This window comes from Miscanthus floridulus, chromosome 1 (assembly GCF_019320115.1).
Source record: "Miscanthus floridulus cultivar M001 chromosome 1, ASM1932011v1, whole genome shotgun sequence".
Classification (NCBI taxonomy): domain Eukaryota; kingdom Viridiplantae; phylum Streptophyta; class Magnoliopsida; order Poales; family Poaceae; genus Miscanthus; species Miscanthus floridulus.
Window position 1 is genome coordinate 123,410,613 of NC_089580.1, and position 22,855 is coordinate 123,433,467.

General features: G+C 47.0%; 2 protein-coding genes across 3 annotated transcripts; both read left to right on the forward strand.

Moving 5' to 3' along the window:
- The first annotated feature begins 1,736 nt into the window (after positions 1 to 1,736).
- Positions 1,737 to 8,373, forward strand: LOC136540079 (phragmoplastin DRP1E-like). The gene is made up of 15 exons (XM_066532071.1): positions 1,737 to 2,013; positions 2,109 to 2,172; positions 2,264 to 2,371; positions 2,951 to 3,052; positions 3,388 to 3,438; positions 3,531 to 3,592; positions 4,911 to 5,001; positions 6,214 to 6,278; positions 6,368 to 6,562; positions 6,647 to 6,766; positions 6,852 to 6,922; positions 7,021 to 7,246; positions 7,325 to 7,375; positions 7,459 to 7,848; positions 7,932 to 8,373. Exons 1-15 carry the CDS (start codon positions 1,879 to 1,881, stop codon positions 8,058 to 8,060), a joined length of 1,860 nt encoding a protein of 619 aa, XP_066388168.1. The 5' UTR covers positions 1,737 to 1,878; the 3' UTR covers positions 8,061 to 8,373.
- A 3,326-nt stretch (positions 8,374 to 11,699) lies between these two features.
- LOC136492650 (uncharacterized) lies at positions 11,700 to 14,149 on the forward strand. Of its 2 annotated transcripts, XM_066488643.1 has the most exons (2): positions 11,700 to 12,943; positions 13,186 to 14,149. In XM_066488643.1, exons 1-2 carry the CDS (start codon positions 12,007 to 12,009, stop codon positions 13,236 to 13,238), a joined length of 990 nt encoding a protein of 329 aa, XP_066344740.1. In that variant the 5' UTR covers positions 11,700 to 12,006; the 3' UTR covers positions 13,239 to 14,149. The 2 variants fall into 2 exon arrangements, with proteins under 2 accessions (XP_066344740.1, XP_066344748.1); XM_066488651.1 differs by lacking the exon at positions 13,186 to 14,149 and having other exon boundaries at positions 11,706 to 13,179.
- The last annotated feature ends 8,706 nt before the right edge of the window (positions 14,150 to 22,855 follow it).

Consider the following 22,855-nt stretch of genomic DNA (forward strand, 5'->3'; position numbering starts at 1 on the left):
CATATGTTTCACACATATGTTGTAAATATTTTATCTGGATATTACATATGTTTTGTAATGGCTTTTCAAGTGTTTTCGGGTGTTTTTACAAGTGTTTTAGACGCACGTTTCAATTGTTTCATTTGTCTTCGGACATATGTTGCAAATGTTTCATCTGTATATTTCAAAAGTAGACCGGATGTTGCACATATTGCAATAGCACCGGTGATTGCGCGGACAACGGCATGCTGTAGGACTTCGGCTCCTACCTCGTGCGGCGCGTCTCGCCCTCTCCTCTCCTCTCCCTCCCTCCCTTTCCTTCCCTTCCCTTTCCTCTATCTCATTGCGGCAATTCGAGCTTGGCGACAGGACGTGCGCGGGGGATGGCGGTGCTGCAGGGAAAGGGGCGTGGCTAGGCGCGGGCGCAACAAGGTTGAGGATGTCGCAGGTGACATGGGTTTGGTGGGCGCTCTCCTTTAGCCCTCGTTTAGTTCGGCCCGAATTCGGCGTCGGCAAAGTACTGTAGCACTGTAACTACTGTAGTGTTTCGTTTGCATTTGGTAATAATTGTCCAAACGTTACTAATTAGGCTCAAAACGTTCGTCTCGCAAAGTACAACCAAACTGTACAATTAGTTTTTGATTTCGTTAACATTTAGTACTCCATACATGTACCGCAAGTTTGATGTGACGGAGAATCTTCTTTTTGCATAGTGCCAAAATTTGGAATTTGGAGTAACTAAACACCCCCTTACACGTGGGTGGGATGGACATGATGTTGAATGGGAGCAGCCTCTGAATGCGTTAGAGCAACTCCAGCAGGAGCACCTAAATCAAGGCCCCCATATCTGATTTGGGTGCTCTCCCTACTTTTGTTGGCCCTCTATTTTGCAATCTCCTCCAACAGAAGCCCCAAAACCAAAGCCCCCAAATCATTTTTAACAGACAATGATAATTGGGACCCACTTGTCATCTTCTGTTCTAGCAACTGAGCTATCTCAACGCAATGGGGAAGAAAGAGCGACGACAGCGAGCTCGCAATGGGGAAGAAAGAGCGACGGCAGCGAGCGCCTACGGGCGGAGCGCGGCGAGGGGAAGGAGCCGGCCTTGCAGCAGATCCGGACGGGCGGGAGGAGAAGGGGAGCGCCATCGCGCCGTCGCTGGTTGCAGGGAAGGGGAGGGAACGCCGTCGCGTGTCGCAGGGAGGGAAGGAGATGGAACACCGTCGTGGGAAGGGGAGGCAGCGCGCGCGGCGGAGCAACGGACGGCGCGTCGGTGCAGCGGCCCGCGCGACGGAAGGCGGAGCAGCGCATGCGGAAGGAGGCGAGGAGTAGCGCCCTCGCGGATGGGGGCCGAGCTGTTGGGCCAACAGGAATGGGGTCCGAGGGAGAGATTTGGGTGCCCACACAAATTTGGGGTCCATAGTAGGGGCCCTGCTGGAGTTGGATTTTTGACCTGAGCCCCCATATTTAGCTATGGGGGCTCAAGTAGGGGCCCTGCTGGAGATGCTCTTATGCTCCCCGTCCCGTATGAATATAGAACCTCTGCAGCTGCGTTTTTTACCATTGATGGTCTACAGCTGCTAACCTGCTACTTACCTTCTCTCACGAATCTTTTTTTGAAATAAATAAATATTAAAAATCTCTTCAATAATTTCGGTGAACCAAAGCAGTTCCCGCTCGACGACTTGGAAAAGAGCGAGGGCAAAATCGGAAGAGAAATAGAAAAAGGAAAGCAGTTACGGGTTGCAGCAGCGACGCCTCTATCTGCTCGGCTCGCACACCTCAGACACAGGCAGGCAGTGGGGAGCGCTCTGCCCCTCGATCCTTCCGCTGCCTTCTAGAACCTTCCGCCCCCCCTCCGTCGCCGCACAGCGCTTTCTCCTCCTCCCACCCCGAAGATGGCTACCATGGAGAACGTGATCGTGCTCGTGAACCGCATCCAGCGCGCCTGCACCGTCCTCGGCGACCACGGCGGCGGGGATGTCGCCGCCCTCTGGGAAGCGCTCCCGTCAGTCGCCGTCGTCGGCGGTCAGGTCCGCCTCCTTTCCGTCACCTCTAGGTGCTTGCTCGCCTAGGATTTTGTTCCGTAGTTCAAATACGAGGCGCTTAATTGGGCGGCCATGTACAGAGTTCGGGGAAATCATCGGTGCTCGAGAGCATCGTGGGGCGAGACTTCCTGCCTCGAGGGTCAGGTATGAAGAGATTTTTACCTTCTTCATTCACTGAATCATGTTTTTTTGGGCTCGAAATTTTATGGTTTTTGGTTTGTGTTTGGATTGGAAGGGATCGTGACGCGTAGGCCACTCGTACTGCAGCTGCACAAGACGGAGGACGGCGTGCAGGAGTACGCCGAGTTCCTGCACATGCCCAAGCGCCGCTTCACTGATTTCGGTAAGCATCCTTCGTCATCTTCAGCGATATAGGGTTATTCACTTATTCTTGGCCTAAGCTGCTATGAAATTGGTTTGTTGTTAAGTTGATTGCTAGTATAATTGAATGCTTGATTGGCCATGTTTACCGTCGCAAGATGTACTGTTTACTGAAACTAATAATTGTATACTATATTTCTGCCAGCAGAAGCTGTGTCTTACTATTATTCAGTTATTAACGAATTTGGTTCTGCCAGTGTGCAATTGTATTGTCTCCTATTTGAGTTCTCTTCAAAATTTCTGCTCGATGAGGATGACACTTCTCACCTTACTTGCTATGTTGCACCTACCATTGCCATTGGGGTCTAAGAAGTATTCGACTTGTGTAAATGGCATGATTATCTTTGTGTTTCCCATGTTGTGCTGCTAGTTCAAATATAATGTGCATTTATCATGCTTTGCAACATGTATTCAAAAGTAGAATGCACAAACTTAGTAAGAAGCAGTTGCCATTTGATCTCAGAGTGGATTTGGTATTTTTCAGTACATGGAAATGGCTGAAGTACTTATCTCAGATGCCAACAATTATTGTTCTCTGCAGCTCTTGTGCGGAAGGAAATCCAAGATGAAACTGACAGGTTGACTGGAAAGACAAAGCAAATATCTCCAGTTCCAATTCATCTCAGCATATACTCTCCACATGGTATCTAAGCCCTGGGCACAACCTGCCACTGCTTTTTTCAAGAAACAAGAAAAAAAATGGAGATTATTGCTATTTCTTTTAGTTGTTGAATCTAAAAATCTCAGTCAAATGCTATGTGTATAGCACTATATCTCTTCTTTCTGACAAAAGCTGTGTTGCAATGTTTTTTTGTTTCCTTTTGTTTTCCTGGTCATGTTTTAATAATTGAAATTGATGCTAGTGGACGCTTCTTGTTGACTAGTTTGTAGAGCAGTTGATTTATATGCAAAAGCATCTCTGAGCTCCTGAATCTTTGAAGTATATATTTATTTACTCAATTCAATCGATTATTGCAGTGGTCAACTTAACATTGATTGATCTGCCGGGTCTAACAAAAGTTGCAGTAGGTATGTAAATGCGTTTATTGTTTTTGTTCACGTTCTTGTATTAGGTGGGCCTTTTTCAGGAGAAGTTTCATTGATTATGTTGTCTCCTTCAGAGGGGCAGCCTGAAAGCATTGTTCAGGATATCGAAAGCATGGTGCGCTCGTATGTTGATAAGGTATGAATGATGCACATATCTCTAAAACTGACTATGACCTTGACATATTTTGCATGTTGTTTCTTAAATTAAATGGCGTAACACTTGCATCGTTGGTAGAAGTGCACCTTTAGTGGTCATACAAAATGCTTCAGCGTTAACATTCATTTCTTCTTCAGAATAGAATTAAAGCCACTGATGTTTACCTTGTTATTATTCATGTTTCTAAATAGCGCTAGAGCATTTTCAGAGGGCCTACCTCTAAGATATTGCCAATTCTTTTGCTATTGCACCTTAAAATGGTTCCACTAAACACTGCTATTTGTCTTTGCAGCAAAATTTGTTTAGCACCACTAATGCTAGCTGAGTCAAATATCCACTCTTTGCTGTAGATGAATAGAATTCTATGCCTCTTCATTGTGTTTTTTACTCAATGAATGTTGTAATGAGCCATTGAGTAACTGTTGATTTTATTTCTTCATTGTGAATTGAGTGAATATGAATGTTGATTATAGCCGTGAATATATTATATTTTTGATTGAATGATTGTTAAGACATGGGACATGTATCCTAGAGAATTTTTTATGTATTCAAGTATTATGTTTATGAAATATTGTTAGTTTCATGTTTTTTTTCATAATTAATTGACAATTTCCATTTTTTTATAAAACCACTAAATGAAATAGCTTTGCTGTATCCACTATAACTTTTCATGGCTCTTGGAGGAGGCCGCTGCTAAATGGCGTAGTCCACTATTTTAAACCATGTTTTTAGTTGAAAATGGTGAGGAAATACTCTGTATAGTCTATTCAAGAGCATCTAACTATAACACTTGATCTCACGAGCAGATCTACTAAGTGTAAGACTGGGTAGAATTCCTATAGCATGGACTGAATTATTATGCCTGATTATGCCTGTAGTTATGTGGCTGCTAGGATTGAGAGGAGAGAGTTGAGGGGAGCGACGGCGGCTGACGCGCTACAGTACCGCGGGTACTGTTCATACCTAGCGTTTGCCCACGGCCGGGCAGGAGGGAAGGGTTTTCCTTCTTAATTCTTGCTTGATTAGATTGATACATCTCCTCTCCTTATATAGAGAGGTTTACTTGACTCCTAAACAAGCGACCCTTATCTCTAATTAACCCTAACACTAATGGGCTATACATCCAGCCCAGGCCCAATAGGCCCCTGCCATACTCTAACACTAACATCTGTTCTATCTTGAATTCAATTCCTAACTTCCTATACCTACTCTATGTTTTGGCACTTTGCTTATTGCATACGGTTACATTCTCAATCACATCAACAAGGTGTCTTGAATTTTTGTATTTTCTTTGCAGCCGAATTGTCTTATACTGGCTATATCTCCTGCCAATCAAGATATAGCAACATCAGATGCAATCAAGCTTGCCCGGGATGTGGATCCAACTGGTATGAATCAAGATAGCACACTTGTTTTTCCATGGTATATTACTTTTATTAGCTGATGATACCTACTTTGATTGTGAGTTTGAATACTTGTGTATTCTCGTTTCACATATGTCTAATAAAACCTTTTCTTTGATCATTTCAAAACTTGTCCACATCATATGTGCTCGTCGTGAACAAATAGCCTCTTAACAGGTCACCAAGAACTCTCACTCACAAGATACACACGAACACAATGGTTTTGGTGGCTGGAATGACTTGAGCTTTTTCTGATTTTCCTCCTAGCTTTATACAGTGCTGAGAGCTACAATTGTGGCTGTGATAGCCTCCTAATTAATGCAGAATATTACCCAAATAATCAGCCTATTACTCCTATTACTCAATGCTGAAATTTAGCTAAAGTAAAGGCTATGAACCTAGACACTAGCATGCACCTAGCACACAGGATTATTTCCAACAATGATTGCATGCACATCATTTTAGGATAGAGACCATTTGCTTGTTTCAGTGTGTTGGGTAGAACCTAAGAGCATTTGTGCCAAGCATGTTGCAGGTTGAAGCATACTATACTCCAACTCTGCAAATTTGGGGCATTTTGTACTAACTGATTATAGACTTCCCTTGTTACTTCTACCAGTTTCTAAATGAACTATCCTGTTCCCTAACCATTTGTATAATGGAAAAATAAGACACTTGCTAACAAACCTCATTTGAAGTATATCTGTCACCTTTTCATGTCTATAAGTCCAGAACATTCAAAATTTTGTTGTTGAGGTCACCACAGTAGTGTTCAAACTCTTGGCTTGCTGTATCTTAGTTTTATGGTATGTAGCAAAGTTCTAAAATGAGGTAATAAATTTGTCACCGTGTGCATCTTTTGATGCAGAGGGTGCGATATGATTATTACAAACTACATTATCTAAAAAAGTGCCAGGAAACATGATGGTTGTGAACACTAATAAAATAAGAGAACGTGAAGCTGTAAACTCATGTCAGCTACTAGATCAACTTTGGATGGTGTAAGAAGTTGACATAAGAGTAAAGTGGAATGATTCAGGAGTTTTTCCAAGTGTCAGTAATTTGACTTAGATTACTGTTTCTCTTTCTCCAAAATTAAGGTTAATTATCATTTGAGAATCTCCATGCTGACAAAGTCCTATCCTTTTGATTCGCCTAGTTAATTCCTTGGCTTAGGATCATCTTAAATTTCTTCAGGTGAGAGGACATTTGGTGTGTTGACAAAGCTTGATCTAATGGACAAGGGAACAAATGCACTTGACGTACGTTTCTGTGGTCTCTTGTTCTGTGTGAATTTTTTGTTTTTATTGCCATTGGACTCTGTAACTTCCCCTTCTTTATTTTCATTTAGGTTCTCGAAGGAAGAGCTTACAGACTGCAGCATCCCTGGGTTGGAATTGTGAACCGTTCACAAGCAGATATCAACAGGAATGTTGACATGATTATTGCTAGGCGAAAAGAGCAAGAGTTCTTTGATTCTAGTCCTGAATATTCTCATCTTGCCAGCAGGATGGGTTCAGAATATCTTGCTAAACTTCTTTCACAGGTTCAAGAAATCTTGCATTGCTTTCATTTATGCTGTTAGTGATCTAAAAAAGGTAGATGATGCAGTGCTGCTTCAATCTTTCAGCATCTAGAGGCTGCGATCAGATCACGCATTCCGAGCATAACCTCTCTGATAAACAAAACTATTGATGAGCTTGAATCTGAGATGGATCACCTTGGTAGACCTATTGCCTCTGATTCTGGGGTAATTTTTACTGAAATTTTGAGTTGAAGTGCATTGGAGTTAAATGGACATAGGGACATCATGGCTATTGGCTATTCTTTTGCAGGCTCAATTGTACCTCATCCTGGAGCTTTGCCGTGCATTTGACAAAATATTTAAAGAACATCTTGATGGAGGGTAAACCTCATATCAATGTTTTTTCTTAATTGATTTACTGTCAATCTGATTATTGTTCTGGGCTGTCCTTAATATTAAATGCAATTTAAAAATTGTAGACGACCTGGTGGTGATAGAATTTATGGGGTCTTTGATAACCAACTCCCTTCTGCTCTGCGGAAGCTTCCATTTGATCGTCACCTCTCCGTGCAAAATGTGAAGCGGGTTGTATCACAGGCAGATGGTTATCAGCCTCATTTAATTGCTCCTGAGCAAGGGTACCGTCGGCTGATTGAATCTGCTCTCAATTATTTTAGAGGTCCAGCTGAAGCTTCTGTAGATGCTGTAAGAAATCTTCTTCCTGTGCTGATTGTATTAGTACTTTCTTTCATCAACTGAAGAGTCTTTTATACATCACTGCAGGTGCATTCTGTTTTGAAAGAGCTGGTGAGGATATCCATTGGGGAGACTCAGGTTGGCCCTTGGTTTCTTAGTTAAAAGTATCAGTTACACCCTTTTCCCTTGTACATTAGTTACAAAAGTTACTGCATCTTTAGGAGTTGAAACGATTTCCAACTCTACAAACGGAGCTTGCTGCTGCATGCTATAAGGCCCTTGAGAGATTCCGTGAAGATGGCAGGAAAACTACTCTACGGCTGGTTGATATGGAGTCAGCATATTTGACTGTGGAGTTCTTCCGCAAGCTCCCACAGGAAGTTGATAAGACTGGAACTGGAAATCCCAGGACTGCAAACCCTCCTGCTCCTTCGGATGATCGTTACACTGATGCACATTTCAGGAGGATTGCTTCTAATGTGTCCTCATACATTGGCATGGTATCTGAAACGCTGAAGAATACTATCCCCAAGTCTGTTGTCCACTGTCAGGTCCGCGAAGCTAAGCGGTCCCTGCTTAATGATTTCTATACTCAAGTGGGTGGGAAAGATGTGAGTAACCTTTCTTTGTGTTCTATCTTGTTCATTCCTCCTCCTAGCATTTTTTTTCCAGTAAATACATTTTGTTTTTGCAGGCTAAGCAACTTGCAGTACTCCTTGATGAGGATCCTGCCCTCATGGAACGCAGGTTGCAATGCTTTAAGAGGCTTGAGCTGTACAAGTCTGCTCGGGACGAGATTGATTCCGTGTCATGGACACGATGAAGGTAACACTTGTCTTCCATTAGACACATTGTAATTCGACTAATGCAGAATTAGCAGCCAGCTATTATGCACATTGGTTGTCAAGTATTACTAGACCGATCACCTGTCTCGTATCTTAGCCTGTTAATATCAGTTGTGTGCTTGACTGCTTGTGTTGTATCTATGTCTCAACTCCCAACTCTTCTTAGGTGCAAATCTCTCAGTCCTTCGTAACCCATGTGCAAACTTGTATGCACGAATGAGAATGAATTTTGTTCATGATACCTAGATTCTGTAGTAGTAGGATGCACATGCAGATTCTTCTTCCGTCTTTTACTAAGTGTAGTCGTGTAGACTGCAGAATTCGGACTTTTAATGACAAATATATTTTATGCAACTTGCCACTAGTCAATCACACTGTAGAATAAATCCAGATTGTTGGCTGCGAGCATTACCATGCAATTGAATCAGGAAGTTATTTGGGAGCCGTTCGATAAACAATACTGGTATTGCGTCTGAACATTCTCGGCCTGCTGGACCAGCAAGACCCGTCTGCCATCTACGAGTATCTTTTGTTAGCGTTATTGCTGACATTTTCCACATCCGGGATGGATGACGCGTGCAGTGCAGAACCATCCGAAACAGGGATCAGGTCAGTCAAGCCCCGCATAAGCCTTGGTCAATTTCGCGATGCTTATTTGTCCCGCTCGCATTCTTTCAGCAGCATACAAATCAGTCCGCGCGTTCTTTTCTGGTCAGTTGCGCCCTCCGTTGATCTGACCCTTTTGGTTCGTCGGGGAAATCCTCGCGTGCTGGCCATGGATTCACGCTTTCTAGAGGAGGTTTTGCCCGCCGTGCGCCCTTCCATGAATTCCCCGCGTAGAACAGGTCTTCTTCTGGAATAGAAACGCTAAACGCATGACGTGCTGTCCTGATTTTGACGAGTTCATGCATCTTCAGCAGACTGGATTGGTCGTCCTAAGAACACGAAATTGTAATTAGGAGCCATACACGTCATCTACTAGTGTTTCCGGTGAAGTTGCTGTCACCATGATCTGCCAGTCAGAATAAATGTGCTCCTAGTATTAATCAGGCCTTGATCCGTCTTCCTCATTGCTGAAAACCTCACCCAAATTGGATTGTAGGCTTTTAGAGCACGTCCGTCACCATGGATATGATCATTAGCTGTTCCGGCTGTCCACATTTTGTACAGTTCCAAACTGGCATCGCTGCCAATCCACAGTACCAGTGCGTAATAGCCGCTCAAAAATTTCCGATCAATATTGATTGATGGTGGTAACAAGCGCTACTAATTGCTTATATGTTATCTGTCACGGTCGTGACTCTAATGCCTGAACAAAATCCAGGGCCGCACTTTGGACTTTACTAGCGTATAAATACTAGAACATGCCAGTAGTTATCTCTGGGGGCAGTATTCTTTTAAGGTGAAGAATAGGCCGGCCGGTAGTTGTTGGCCATTACGTACTCATATACTCTTAGCAGTAGCACACATATACTCTTGTCTCATGTGGCGATTGGTCGATTAAAAGGCACGTCTAGGCATCTAGTGAGTGGTCGGTCGGACCGGATCACCGAACGAGTAATGAGTAATCTCCTCGTGCAGGCCTTCCTCGTCGAGCTTATAATTTCTTTTTTTTTTTCGAACGTGCCTCAGGCACGGTTTTCATTAAGCAGGAGAAGATAGTTTACTCGAAATTATAAATAAATGCCCTGGTAATCCAACGATTACCAAAGCACAACGGCCCACGGGCAGCAAGCGATTTTGATTTACATACTACTATGCTTGCGACGGGAAGGATAAGAGCGGCTTGTATCCTGCCAAACACCACTCCTCGACCTCGCCCAAGAACGAGCTTATAATTTCTCTGCCGCTGACCACCCCATGACCGAGCGCCTCACGCGGATGTGCCACAACCTCTCAGCCGTGTTATCTTATACCTAGATATATAGGTTGTAGATCTAGCCTGCGCGTTAGGGCGTACGTGTGGTGTGTGTTAATGCGTGAATTCAGATAATACAACTTGTACTCGGAGGCTGAGACAATAAAAAAAGGCTTTTAAACTAGAGTTTGTTGCACATGTAATCCCGTGGCGCTGCTGCTCGCCACATACCAGGCACGGGCAGCGCCCACGCGCTCCTCTCCCAATGATCCATCCCTCCTCGGCGGACGGACAGACGGGCGTGAGGGCGTCGTTGCTCGCATGTCGTGTGCGCGGGGGGAGGGAGGGGCCGGCGCTCTGTCGGCGTCTCCCCGGTCACCTCACCTGCCGTTCCTCCTTGGAAAACACTATTCAACTGCTCCTCCCTCCCCGTCAGCTGCTGTTGTTGTCTCCCGCCAAACCTGGACAAGCCTTGTTCCTGTACGCATGGGCCAGAACACGGACCCAGGCCTGGTTTAGATTGAGAAAAATTTCAAACCGATGAATAGTAGCACTTTCGTCTTATTTGGTAAATATTGTCCAATCGTGGACCAACTAGGCTCAAAAGATTCGTCTCGTGATTTACAACCAAACTGTGCAATTAGTTATTTTTTACCTACATTTAATACTTCATACATGCGTCCAAAAATTAATGTGATGAAGAGAGAGTGAAAAAACTTGGAATTTGAAGCTGATCTAAACAAGGCCCCAAATGGATGGAAGCTTCTCCCTGTCACGCCTGTCGGTCTATCTCTCTCGAGCACAGAATTCGAAAATGCAGAGCAATAATCAAACAGAGACGGGCATACGCTCTCCAGCAAACAAACCTGTTTCATGGCGTGTGCCGGCGTTTTTGTGTACCATGTTTTTGACGTTTGACTTGAGCCCAATCGACCCAGGAGGCTAGGACTGTACACGCACCACTCTACGCCCTACCGCCGGTTGAGCCTGAAGGGGCATGAGTCCGATCCCAAACAAACACGCGAGAGGAAGAGGACGTCCTCGCAAGGGGGAAGCGGGTGGAGATGATAAAGAACCGGCGCCCTTGATTCCTTCCCTCACCAAGCATATATATGTGTCCTGTCCCCGACGTTGTATTCAATTTGTCCGTCAGCGACAACGGGGGCAATAAATCCCGTGCATATGAACGTCCTACTCCTACCGGCAATAACTCCGTTTAAACGGTTTCCCGTTTAGCAATGTTAGAATCAGCATGCCATTCATTCACATATTTAGGGTTGGTTGCTTTTGTTGTTAGACGTAGTAAATTCATGTAAAACAGTGTAATTTCCCCTAGAGTACGCTAGCCTTGTTTTGGATTAGTGAATTACGCTCGATGGACTATAATTGTTTAAACTTTGAAGTGGAATCTGTCAAGTGATTGCCAATTCTTTTCTTGTCAGTGTGGAAATTTCTCATTTGCAAATCTGTGGTTATATATTTTTATATTATATTATATCTAACTCCTTGGTGAGTTCATTCTCAATGTATGGTCTCTATATAAATCGCAACAAATGTGCTTAGACAAGATCAGGTAAGCATTGTTGAGCAGAGACCTTTTTCTGAGAGGAAGACTCGAGTTTTATTTTTTTTTATCTTTTTTAATAAAAAAAATGAACCCGGGAGTTGAACTAGACTAGCGGAGTAGCCTGCGCCAGGGCCCCACCCCCTCCACACCGTTTCGTTCCGAGTCCCCACCCCCCGTCCCCAAAATAAATTCCAGCCATTACGGCGCCATCGCCCAGCCCAACCACTCTTCCGGTCTTCCCACAGGCCACAGCGCAGAGGCACAACACAGGCCGACAGGCGCAAGCGCAGCGCCAAGGAAAAATCCGAGCTGCCCTGCTGCTGCAGAGCGCGGTACAACTGCAACGCCGCTGCTACAAAGGCCACGCCAAAATCCAAACCCAACCAACCAACCGCGCTGCTCCAGTCTCTTGCGCCTCGCGATCTGCCGCTGCTCCTTCCTCTCGGCGCTGTGGCTGCGGCGGGCGGCGGCGGCTGGCCGGCGTGATGAGCGCTGGGAGATGAGGTGCAAGCTCCACCCTTACGCCAACCCCGTGGGCGTGTGCGCGCCCTGCCTCCGCGACCGCCTCCTCGCGCTCGCCGCCGAGCGCGCCCAGGCCGCCGACGCCAGCAGCGACGGGGGCTGCGGGAGCAGCAGCTGTGGCGGCTCGCCCCCGGCGCCCCTACTACACCTGCCCGCGCGGCGGCACCAGCACCAGCACGGCCACGCCGAGGAAAGGGCCGGGGCGGCGTTCCCGCGCTCCGTCTCGCCGTACGTGCAGCACCGACGCTCCGATGCCTGCGCTTATGCGACCTCCTCCTCCTCGTCCGGGTACCATCAGCACCAGCCGAACCTCCTCTTCTTCCGCACGCCGCAGGTCGAACCGGCCGCAGCGGCCGCGGCCGCCTTTCGCGCCGCCGACGAGCCCGGGGAGGAGACCGGCGCCAAGAGGAAGCAGGCCGCGCCGAGGCGGTCCTTCCTGTCAGCGATCTTCGGCGGCGGCAGGCGGCACGGACGGGAAGCAGAGGCAGGCAGGAAGGAGCCTCCCCGGCGGTCCACCTCGTGGCTCTCGGCGATCATCCGCCGCAAGCGGAGGCCGACCGACTTGCCCGCGGCCGCGTCCTTCCCGGCGCCGCCACGGGCGCAGCAGGACGAGGAGCCTGAGTCCCCCGGAGGCAGCAGCAGCAGCTGGTGGTTCCCCTCGCCGTCGCTGGCCAGACAGCAGCAGCACCGGCGCCGGCACGGCGGCGGCGGCGCTGGCGCGGGCGCCAGCGGGGACGGGATCTCGGGGTTCGCCGTGTGCCTGAGCCCGCTCGTTCGGCCCAGCTCCGCCGGCGGCCGGCGCCGGTGCCAGCCGCCGGACACCTCCACGATGGGAGACAGCCACCGGCGACACGCGTCGGCCGGAGGCACCGCGTCGTTCGGCCGCAACGCCTCCCGGAAGCTCGCTGATATGGGTAGGTTCCGATGACGCGGCCTCGCCGGCCGGTCCTCGTCGTCGGCGCCGACCGAAGTTCCTTTTTTTTTAAGTTAAATACAACAACGTAGGTCCATTAACTTTTTTTTTACGTGTCATATGTGTTTATCAACTTTTAAACTATATTTTTGGGTCATTTATTTTTGATGGCGTGTCATTTAGGTCCATCAACTTTTAAACTGTATTTTTAGGTCCATTAACTTTTGGTGGTGTATGTGGCAGAACCACCCGGAATAGCGTACTTACGGAGGCGCTCGTCTTCCACCAGACACTAAGCACCTCGAAAGCCACTACCACGAGCGGTATCCGTCGGACACACCCAGAAGGAGAGCCCGAAAGATCCACATTTTTTCTCAAGAATCCAATAATGAAAACGAGTTACAACACAAGTCCATCTCATACATTAGAGTTTCTGAAAAGTACATTATTACAATACCAAATACAGAGTGCGGAATGATAAACAGCGGAATATTAAAAGATAACATCTAGCGATAAGATAACGAGGAGTCCGTCTGAGCCCACCAGATGGATCCTCCACACAAGACACTCCTCAAGCGTCACCTGCAACAGGGGTAAATAAACCCTGAGTACACAATGTACTCGCAAGACTTATCCGATCAGTGGGAATACTTTCCCGACTCCAAAGAATATGCTAGGCTTTATGGTTGCTGGTTCTCTTTAGCCAAAAGCAGAACTAATAGTGGGTCCTTATTGATACATTATTATCATCAGCCGTATTAAGTTTTTATCTAGTCAATCTATATAAGCACCTGCGCTACTTTCAAGCAAGAGTTGAGCAATCGTTACTGTTCCTTCTCCTTTTTCACTTCCAGTTCTTACTACGGTGCTAAACCGCAGACAAGCCGTACCGGATAACCCGGCGATTCGCGAATCAATGTACCCAGCTGGGTGCCCCGAAGACACACGCCCCGCTTGTACCCCAGGCACAAGCAGGACTAACCCACCACTCTCCTGTCCCGGTTGTCCAGGTCCCCGTCCAAACTTGGACTCCAAGCCCCCACCTCTGAATCCCGGACTCAGTGCGGCGCAAGGACCTCCACCACCTCCTCTTCCCATCAGTCGGTCCGGAAAGAGCCGGATCCGCGACAAGAGAGCAGCAAGTCTTCCCTGCGCCTATACCCAAGTATGTGCTCGGGACAATAGTCTGTGACTTGCCTAGAGTCATATGCAACGACCGGTCCTTAATCGACACAGACAGGAAAAAAGTGTAACCGAGCTATGCCCTGTTGGCCGCAGGACACAACCCCTCACACCCACCAGTACCAAATCCACATCCCTGTCCGGTCACCATTTTTCCTTTCCATTATTTCATCATGATATCATAGTGTAATCACCTATTTGCGAGTAACGGCAGGTTACTCATGCTACCGACATCCTAAGCATGGCAGCTACTCGACCTGCACTAGTAGGACTCATGGTGGATATATCTATGCATATAGTTTCTATAAAATGCCTGTAACATAAATGCATATCATATAAATATATTCAGTGATCATTTCAAAATAGGGGTTATGCACCGGGGCTTGCCTTGAGCAGGTGCCGGGTCAGCAAGGTCAGCACCAACAGACTCCTGGGCTTCCTCCTGTGCGAAGATCTCCTCCTCGTACTCCTCGATCACCTCGTCGTACTCCGGCTCGACGACGGGCACGAAGTCTACCAGCTCGTGATCTACATGCATGAAATGATGATGCAATGCTTAGGAATATAACAACAACAGCTCTTAAAATAAAAGTACATTGATTTAGCTACTAAGCTATGGATATCGACCACGGTACTAGGCTACCTATTGTCACCGATAACCATTTCGAAGTATCATTATTGTTATAGCAACTACAGCTATTCTTACCCCTAATGCTAGTTTACGCTATATACGATAAAGCAAAGGCAATAGCTACTCTATCTAACAACTCGTTCTAAGGCTATAAAATTTACAGCAAGTACACGATATCCTAGTGAACCTACTGTAAAATTTTCACAGATAAAACTATTACCGATTTGCCACAATAATTCCTACAATTATTAATCTATATAATGCTAAGCTCGCTAATTAAAATTTATGAACCTATCATCATAATAGCTAACTGCAATCTAATTGTACTAATAAGTAGATTGTATTTTTACGAACCTAACGAACCTGGTTTCGCTATTTTTGGACAACCATGCAATTTACTACTAATTATCGAAGTTTAGTTTGAAACTAAATTGAATAATCATTTCTATGCTTCTGGATCTTAAGAAAACGAATTCTAATTCGCGGCCCACAGTGGCTCGGCGCAGCCCAGCAGCGCCAGCGCGGGCGCGGCCCAGCAGCGCGCGGCGTAGGCAGCAGGCGCGAGCACGGGCGCGGCCCAGCCAGTGGCAGCGGGCGCGCGTGGCGCGGGCAGACGCGAGTGGGCGGGCACGCGGGCGCGGCAGCGGCGACAGCAGCGACAGCGGGCCGAGCGCGCGCGGGAGGCTGGCCCACGGCGGGGGCACGGCACCAGCGCAAGCAGGCCCAACTGCAGGCGCGCGGCAACGGCAGCGGGCGCGCGTGGCGCAGCCCAGCCAGCGGCAGCGGCAGGCAGGCCGGCCCAGCGCGGCTGCAAGCGCGGGAAACTGGCCCAGAGTATTTCTAATGTATTCCAAGCTTTATTTTCATACATGAAAAGCGGCCACAAACACGTGTGACGTAGGGGTGACGTCATGATGATGTCAGCAAGCTAAGATGAACAGTAACGCACCGCCGGCTGCTGTAAGCTTGCTCTGCTCGGGCGATCTTCCGCCGGCCACGAAGAAGACGCAAAACGGCGGTGGAGCTTTGAATGAAGTGGGCAGTGCGATGAGCAGCTGGAGGAGAAGCTAGCAGCGCGGTGGATTGAAAAATGGCAAGCTATGGTTGTGCGGCATGTCGTCTATGCAGACCACCTCGGTCTTATGGAGCAGGCGGAGCGACGAATCCAAAATTGGAGCACAGTGAGACGCTACGATCGGCGAGGTGGTGTCAATCGAGCAGCTGGCTGTCTAGCGGAGCCACGGACGCGACGAATTTCATTAACACGCTACGGTCATGGCGAATTTAAAACGAGAGGTCCCGTCGGTCATGGCGACAGCGGAGACAGTGGCGTTGGCACATCCACGGTCATTAACGCAAGGTACGCGTGCACATGACGACGGGAAACATTGAGACATGCCCAGGCGACTGTCCGCGCGGTCGACCCACGCGAGTGCAGAGCTGATAGGACTCGTGCGCAGTGCATAAGCGTGCGGTGGCAGGCAACCGAGGCAACAGAAGTGACCGCGGCCAGTCCAACATAGTTCGACATAGGTGACGTGCACGGTTACGCGTCGAATTAAATTCCGAGCTATCTGTTTCATTGTCGACTACTGAGTACGTACTACAAATTTTATTAAAGTTCACATACACGCTCTACATCATTTTTATTTGATAACAATTCGTTTAGAATACTAGACAATATAAAGCGACATGAAACTTAACATTTATTTCCCGTTTCGGATAAACGTTTCAAATGTCGTATATTGATTTATACTCCAATTTACACACATATGCACATATACATGATGCTCCTGCGATGTTTTAGCAAAACATTACAATGTAACACCGGGGTGTTACAGTGTATCATCTAGTTCCATTAACTTTCAAATTGTATTTTTGGGTCCCTAAACTTTTTAACTGGTTTTCCGTAGGTCCATACCTCTTCGTTTAGCAAATAGATCTGACATGGCACGTCAAATAAGCAGCCATCATGGAGTAGGTGATGAGTCCGTAGCTCTTCAAGATGTTCATGGAGACTTGTCTAGCAATAATTCAAATGTAGTAGCTGGTAATTCGTTAATATCCTCTTATCTTAAATTTGAGACTATTATTTTTAAAGATAAATATATTGTGGACATGGAGAAATCGATAACTGTTGGACTGTCATCAAAGATATTTTATAGAGGTGCCTTATTATTGCGTGGAAAGAAGAAGAAAATAAAGCCAACAAGATACATCCGTACTAATTCTAAAGAGGTGGAGATCATCAATGAAATTTTCCCAACGTGATTAGTATCCTTATCATAGTATTTTATTATTTCCATGCGTTAGTTTCCTATCCAGTTGTGATACACGATTTTTTATCTAGCATCTAGCTTTTAGTGCATACGTGCACCTACGTACGTGAATCAAATTGGTGGCTGCGTTTGGATGTGCCATGCATGTTAGCCGAATCAGGGACTCAGGGTCAATCGATCCTAATTGGGCTGGTAGAGTCTGAGTTTTGTTTGGCTCAGGTGACCTACGTGCCTATACCTGTGGCCTTCGACCTTGTACTGGGTAGATTAGACTGGATTTTATGTTTGGTTGACCGACCACGGTGACTGCTTTTTTTTGTGTGCCATGTCAGATCTATTCGCTAAACGAAGGGGTATGGACCTACGGTGAACCCGTTAAAAAGTTTAGAGACCTAAAAATATAATTTAAAAGTTGATGGACCTGGATGGCATACCACCAAATGTTAATGAACCCAAAAATACAGTTTGAAAGTTGATGGACCTAGATAATACATCATCAAAAGTTAATGAACCTACGGTGCATTTAACTTTTTCTTTTCTTTTCTTTTTTGTTAATCTCAAAGATGATTGATGATGTTTGTTAATACAGTAGTAGCACTTAGCGCCGAGCTGCCGCCACGAGAGTGAAAACAAACTTGGGAAGAAATTCAATGGTGATTCGAGGGGTCTGCTTTGGGCTCTGTTTGGCTGTTTGTAAAGTCGCTTATGCTGATTTGTACGACTAATTTTTTGAAAGAGAAAAATACTGAACTATGATTTATAAGCCACCTTATAATGGCAGCCGCACACTTCGTTGGTTTGTACTCCTACGAGCCAGCACATTAGACGAAGACAGTGGATTAGTAAGAAAATTGTGAGCTTTGAAATTTTGTTTTGTTTGGGAGGAATATGTCAATCACGGCGACCTGGGGATATCAGCTCTGCTGACCTCTGAACCGCGACTTCAATTTTGTCCGCTGCCGAGTGCCGAGCTGTTTATCGGGCGATTGGTTCGTTTTGTTTGTGGCCGGCGCGGTGTTTGCTGGCGCTCACCATTCACTCCCGGAGGCCGGAGGCAGTTGTCAGTTGCGTCGCTGGCCTCCCTCTGTTGGACTTGGATCCTTCCTCTTCCGTCAACACTGTACTTCTGCTCTGCCTTCAATGGTAGCAGCAGTATCTTCTTCAGACAGTTGAATCAGGCCTGGACTTGGAGCACTTCCTGCTACTACTGTAATGATCGTAGCATGTTCGCTTGGTCGTATTCGGCTTATAAGCCATGACTTAATAGTTAACGAATAGTATTTTTCTCTCACACTAAATCAGTCAATAGTACTTTTAGCCATGGCTTATAAGCCAAACAAGCTCAAACGAACAGGCCGTAGCCTATGGCAGCATGTGCTCCTAGGTGTACAGGGGAATTCATGGGATTCGTTAAAGGCGAGAAGCCGAGAACTGGTCTGGCCGGAGTACTGTGCACAGGGTTTCTTCTGACTCTGAGAGGCCGCAAATGTGGCCGTTCGCTCGTTGGTTTTAGCCGGAGCTTATCAGTCATGGTACAATATTTTTCTCTCACACCAAATCAGTATCAACCGGGCTTATCAGCCCAAATACTAACCCGTCGGATGTTACATACTCCTACAGTATGCGTGTAGGATAGGAGCACGTAGTATACAGTATACTATACGGCGGGCAGACACGACGCGGGATTTATTAACGAACTGCGTCACGTCATGGGTCGCCCGACCATTAAGAACCCCGCCGTGTGGCGACAAGGCCCCGACGCGACGGACTACGGTCGCCTCGCTCCATGCGCGACAACACGGACACGTCGTGAGCCGCGTCGGCCCGTTCGTCGCCTGTTGCCCGCTGACAATGCAGACCATCGGTTTCAGGCAGCCGCAATCACACGTCACGTACTTAAATGATGGTTGGCACTCGGACACCGTACGCCCAAGCGTGAGCCGCAGGTGCTACGGCACCAACGGTTGGCATGGCGGCTCTGGACGGGCGATACCCGTTGGCCTGCTGATCCGACGAGCAGAGATCGTCCATGACACAAGAGATTTGCGGAATCGCCATGCATGTCTCATTAAGCGTCACATCCCAGTCTCACGCACTCAAGGGCAAGCAAGTACGTACGCTTCGCCACGCTCACGCAGAGAGAAAGATCGGGATTGATGATGCCTCGCAGCCACGGCGAATCTAGTGAGAGTGATGCACGCCTGCAGAAGGCTCATGCAGGCATCGAAGGGAGCGAGTGGCCGAGCGCTCGATGCCTCCGCGGGACAGGGAGGACGACGGTGACAAATTGCTTCTGGGGCAGAGCCGCATAGTAGGATAGGGGCAGTAGGAAGCATTTTAGCAGCGCCATGGGAATGCGAGACCGGATGATGGAAAGGGCCGCACGCCTGGCTCGCGTATCATGACATGGCGCGGGCGACGGCACTGCATGATGATCCGCTACATACACTGCTGCGCGCATTAGCTCAAGGGGAAAAAGGAGCTAGCAGCAACATTCCACTTCCACCAGCTGGGTGCTCGCGTGCGTCTGGCCGGACGACACCTCGCTCGCTCGTCGGCACCGGCGTCTGCGTCGGATCGGACCCGCTGGGCAGCAGGGCCGTCGGGATCACCCAGTCATGGTTCAGCGCACAGCATCAGGTTCCTGGACCGTGCTGTACGTTCCTTGGCAGGAGGCAGTCGGCGCTGCACGTCGCTCAGTTCACTGCCTGTCGATTAGGAGTATAGATTCTTCCGTCCTCTCAACGATGCCTACATCACCTGTCCGAATATGGATCGCACTGCAGAGACACGAGGAGACCCCACATCATCACAAGAACCTCACGCTAGCTGGGAGTGAGACGACTCGACTCGAGCTTGTTGCATGCACGGCATGGTAAAATGGCATGGTAGTAATACCAACCAACACCCGGTCAATTCAAATTGCCCGCTCCGGCAGGCGGCAGGCGCACACCTCGGCGTTCCCATCGCTTTTCTCCGTCTTTCTCCGGTTTGCCGGATCAAACATGCCAAAAGCTAGCTCTTCTTAGACGTCGGCGAAAGCAACCGCTTGTTGCGGACAAGACACAGGCACACACAGCCAGTGTAAACAAACTTGCAGCGGCACTGGACTTTCTGGAAAGTTTATGGGGACGGACGGACCTCGGAAGACGACGGAGACTACACAGCATGCTGCAGCCCGTCGAGCACGCGGTGGTTGATGGCGATTGTAGCCGCATGAGGTCCGGGCGTCCGGCAACAAAAGGCGTCTACATGCATGGAAGTTGTAGTCCTGGGACTGCACTGCATGCACTTTGCCTCGTCAGCCTGCCTCCCGTGTATTGTATCCGACGGACGAGCTAGTAGCGCTGGCTAAACTGTTCAAATTTTTTGTTTCCTCAAAAAAACTGTTCAATTTTTTTGTGTCCCGTACATGATCCGAGTTGAGATTGTGCTTTGTTGAACAGAAAATCTGGTACCCACTGCGTCAGCACCTCCCTCCTCATCGTATTCTTCTCCAGAATTTTAGCATCTGAACTGAAAGCACTTCGTATATATAAACGCTTTCATTTCATTGGTGAATGCGAGAGCTTAAAGCAAAAATCCGTCATGCCGTTTGCTCTCATGTTAGCTAGTGCTGCAAGGGATAAGTCAACTATATATGCAGTGTGCAGCGGGGCCAACAACAGCCAAAACACTCATCTTTTAGGCGTCCAAAGAAACTTCGATCAAGCAGAATGAAATCCTGTTTGTGAAGATCAACGAGTAGTGGTTGGTGCTCGATTGCATGCTGGAAAGAAAAAAAAACAATAAAGTTGGGCAGGCCATGCAGCAGCAGCTCCTCCATCCGACATCTACACTTGCTTCTCCCTCCACCAACCCCGAAAATACGAATGAAACCGGCCAAAACATTATTTATATTATATATATAAATACTGAAACTAGCAATGGGTGGGAGCGTCTTGTCAAAGGGAATATTAGTGGCAGATTGCCGCCTTTCCACGTAGTAACCACACCCTTGCTCCTCACGCGAAAGTGCCAGGCCAAAAGCCTGATTTCCTAGCTAGTAGTTGGTGCTGGTCAGATACCAAACCTTGCAGGGGAGCAATCTATCAGCCTGAGACCCTGAGAGTGACGGCACTAGAAGGATCATGCAATCAGATGGCCCAACTGCTGAATGCTCTATTGGGAATAATGGTGACATGAATAGTCAAGGTAATATAGAACCTTGAGGCTGGCACTAACCCCTTTAATTTGTTTGGTTCCAAATTTGATTCCCAATGATCTATGGAGAATCAATCTGTTTGTTGGGCCTACCTCCATTTGTCTAAACTATATATTTTTTCTTCAAATCATATAAAATAAACTACAAGGATAAGCTTTTCCCTTTTTTTTTATTCCCTGGAGCAGATGCTCAAACTCGTGAGCATTAGCCCAGGGGTTTCAGCTTCTGCTGTTCAGAGTTTGTCACCCATAATCAGCTAGCGTTGTTGTGTTATATCAGGAAGCCTGGTTTGCTGCTTCAGTCTCTGACCTATAAGAGATTTTCTAGAAACTGAATTAAAACAATCACAAAAGGGTCACAGCATGGAACATCTCTGAAGACTCTAGCCTGTTCGGCAGGACTGAAAAATAAGCCAAAATACTATCCCGGCTGATTGTTGTGAGAGAAAAATACGGTTCTGCCTGAAAACACTGTTCACATGAACAGTGCTTTGATGAGTGGGCTGGCCGGCCGGCCAGCCCCACCAGCCAGCCGAACAGCCCGGATCGCAAGTGCCTCTCATCAACCGATAGTGGGAAACAATATCATATCAACTGTTGAGAGTTGAGAGCCTTCATGCATGTCTACCACCATGTCAATTGGCACAACATAAGACTAGCAAAGATAAATGATTGGCATACCTCAGTGTGCTCCATGGGACCCAACTCTCATGTCAAGATTCATACTTCCATTTAGATCTCAAAGTGGATGTTAGCATCAATGTTAGGCAGACTGATACAGCACCAAAGCAGTAAGATAATATGGCAGAAAAGAACCAAGAAATAAACTTGAAACAGTAAGAGTAAGGACAGGCTACAACAAGTGGGACCAGTCTCCTTTACCGTATAACATAGATTAAGATAAAAAGGAAAATTGTTAAACTAGAATTTTTTTTGTGACCCAAAACGATTTTTTGACACTAGACTGGTACAACTTGGAGTGACTGTCAGTCAGACACCTATGTGCACTAAAGATATGTGCCACCATATATAAATTGTCAAAATAGTACTGTGAGCAATTTTTATGCAGTCAGACACCTATGTGCACTGGCATGTTGGGCTGTTCACTTGCACAGTGGATTTTGGATTATTTTGGATGATTCAATAGTGTTCTGTGAGAGAGAATAAACTGAAACAAGCTGAAAAGTGAACAGCCGAGGACTATGTAACAGGACTTCACAATTGTACTGTATCAATAAGCTCTAATCATCACTGAACATTGCTGATCATGTTCTTCACTATACAAGCCTTTTTTTTTTTTTGACAAACACTATACAAGCCAGTTTGTTTCTATTCTAATATTACACCAGTGAGATCATTCCTTGACATAACCCTCAACAATGTTCTGATAAGAAGCAGGCATTGGAACAGATTTAATTAGTATTAGCCGATACAACATCCTGTATGTTGTCTTCCAATTCTCTTTGATTTCTTTAGCTTGTTTTTGAAGGAATTTTTTTAGCTTGTCTAGCAGTTAAAAGAAGGGCCAGTTCGATGCTGGTCGCAAGCACAAAGTTTGCCCAGAAAACTGATGGAATAACAGGCATGTGTAAAAGGAACAGAACAGGAAACTACACCG

What these genes read in the sequence shown, in the direction of transcription:
- LOC136540079 (XM_066532071.1), top strand. Translation starts at nt 1,879, where the DNA reads ATGGCTACCATGGAGAACGTGATCGTGCTCGTGAACCGCATCCAGCGC. An exon ending in TCTAACAAAAGTTGCAGTAG is followed by an intron (nt 3,439 to 3,530) that starts GTATGTAAATGC and finishes TGTCTCCTTCAG; the next exon opens with AGGGGCAGCCTGAAAGCATT. An exon ending in TTGCTAAACTTCTTTCACAG is followed by an intron (nt 6,563 to 6,646) that starts GTTCAAGAAATC and finishes TCAATCTTTCAG; the next exon opens with CATCTAGAGGCTGCGATCAG.
- LOC136492650 (XM_066488643.1), top strand. Translation starts at nt 12,007, where the DNA reads ATGAGGTGCAAGCTCCACCCTTACGCCAACCCCGTGGGCGTGTGCGCG. An exon ending in CCGGAAGCTCGCTGATATGG is followed by an intron (nt 12,944 to 13,185) that starts GTAGGTTCCGAT and finishes TGTATGTGGCAG; the next exon opens with AACCACCCGGAATAGCGTAC.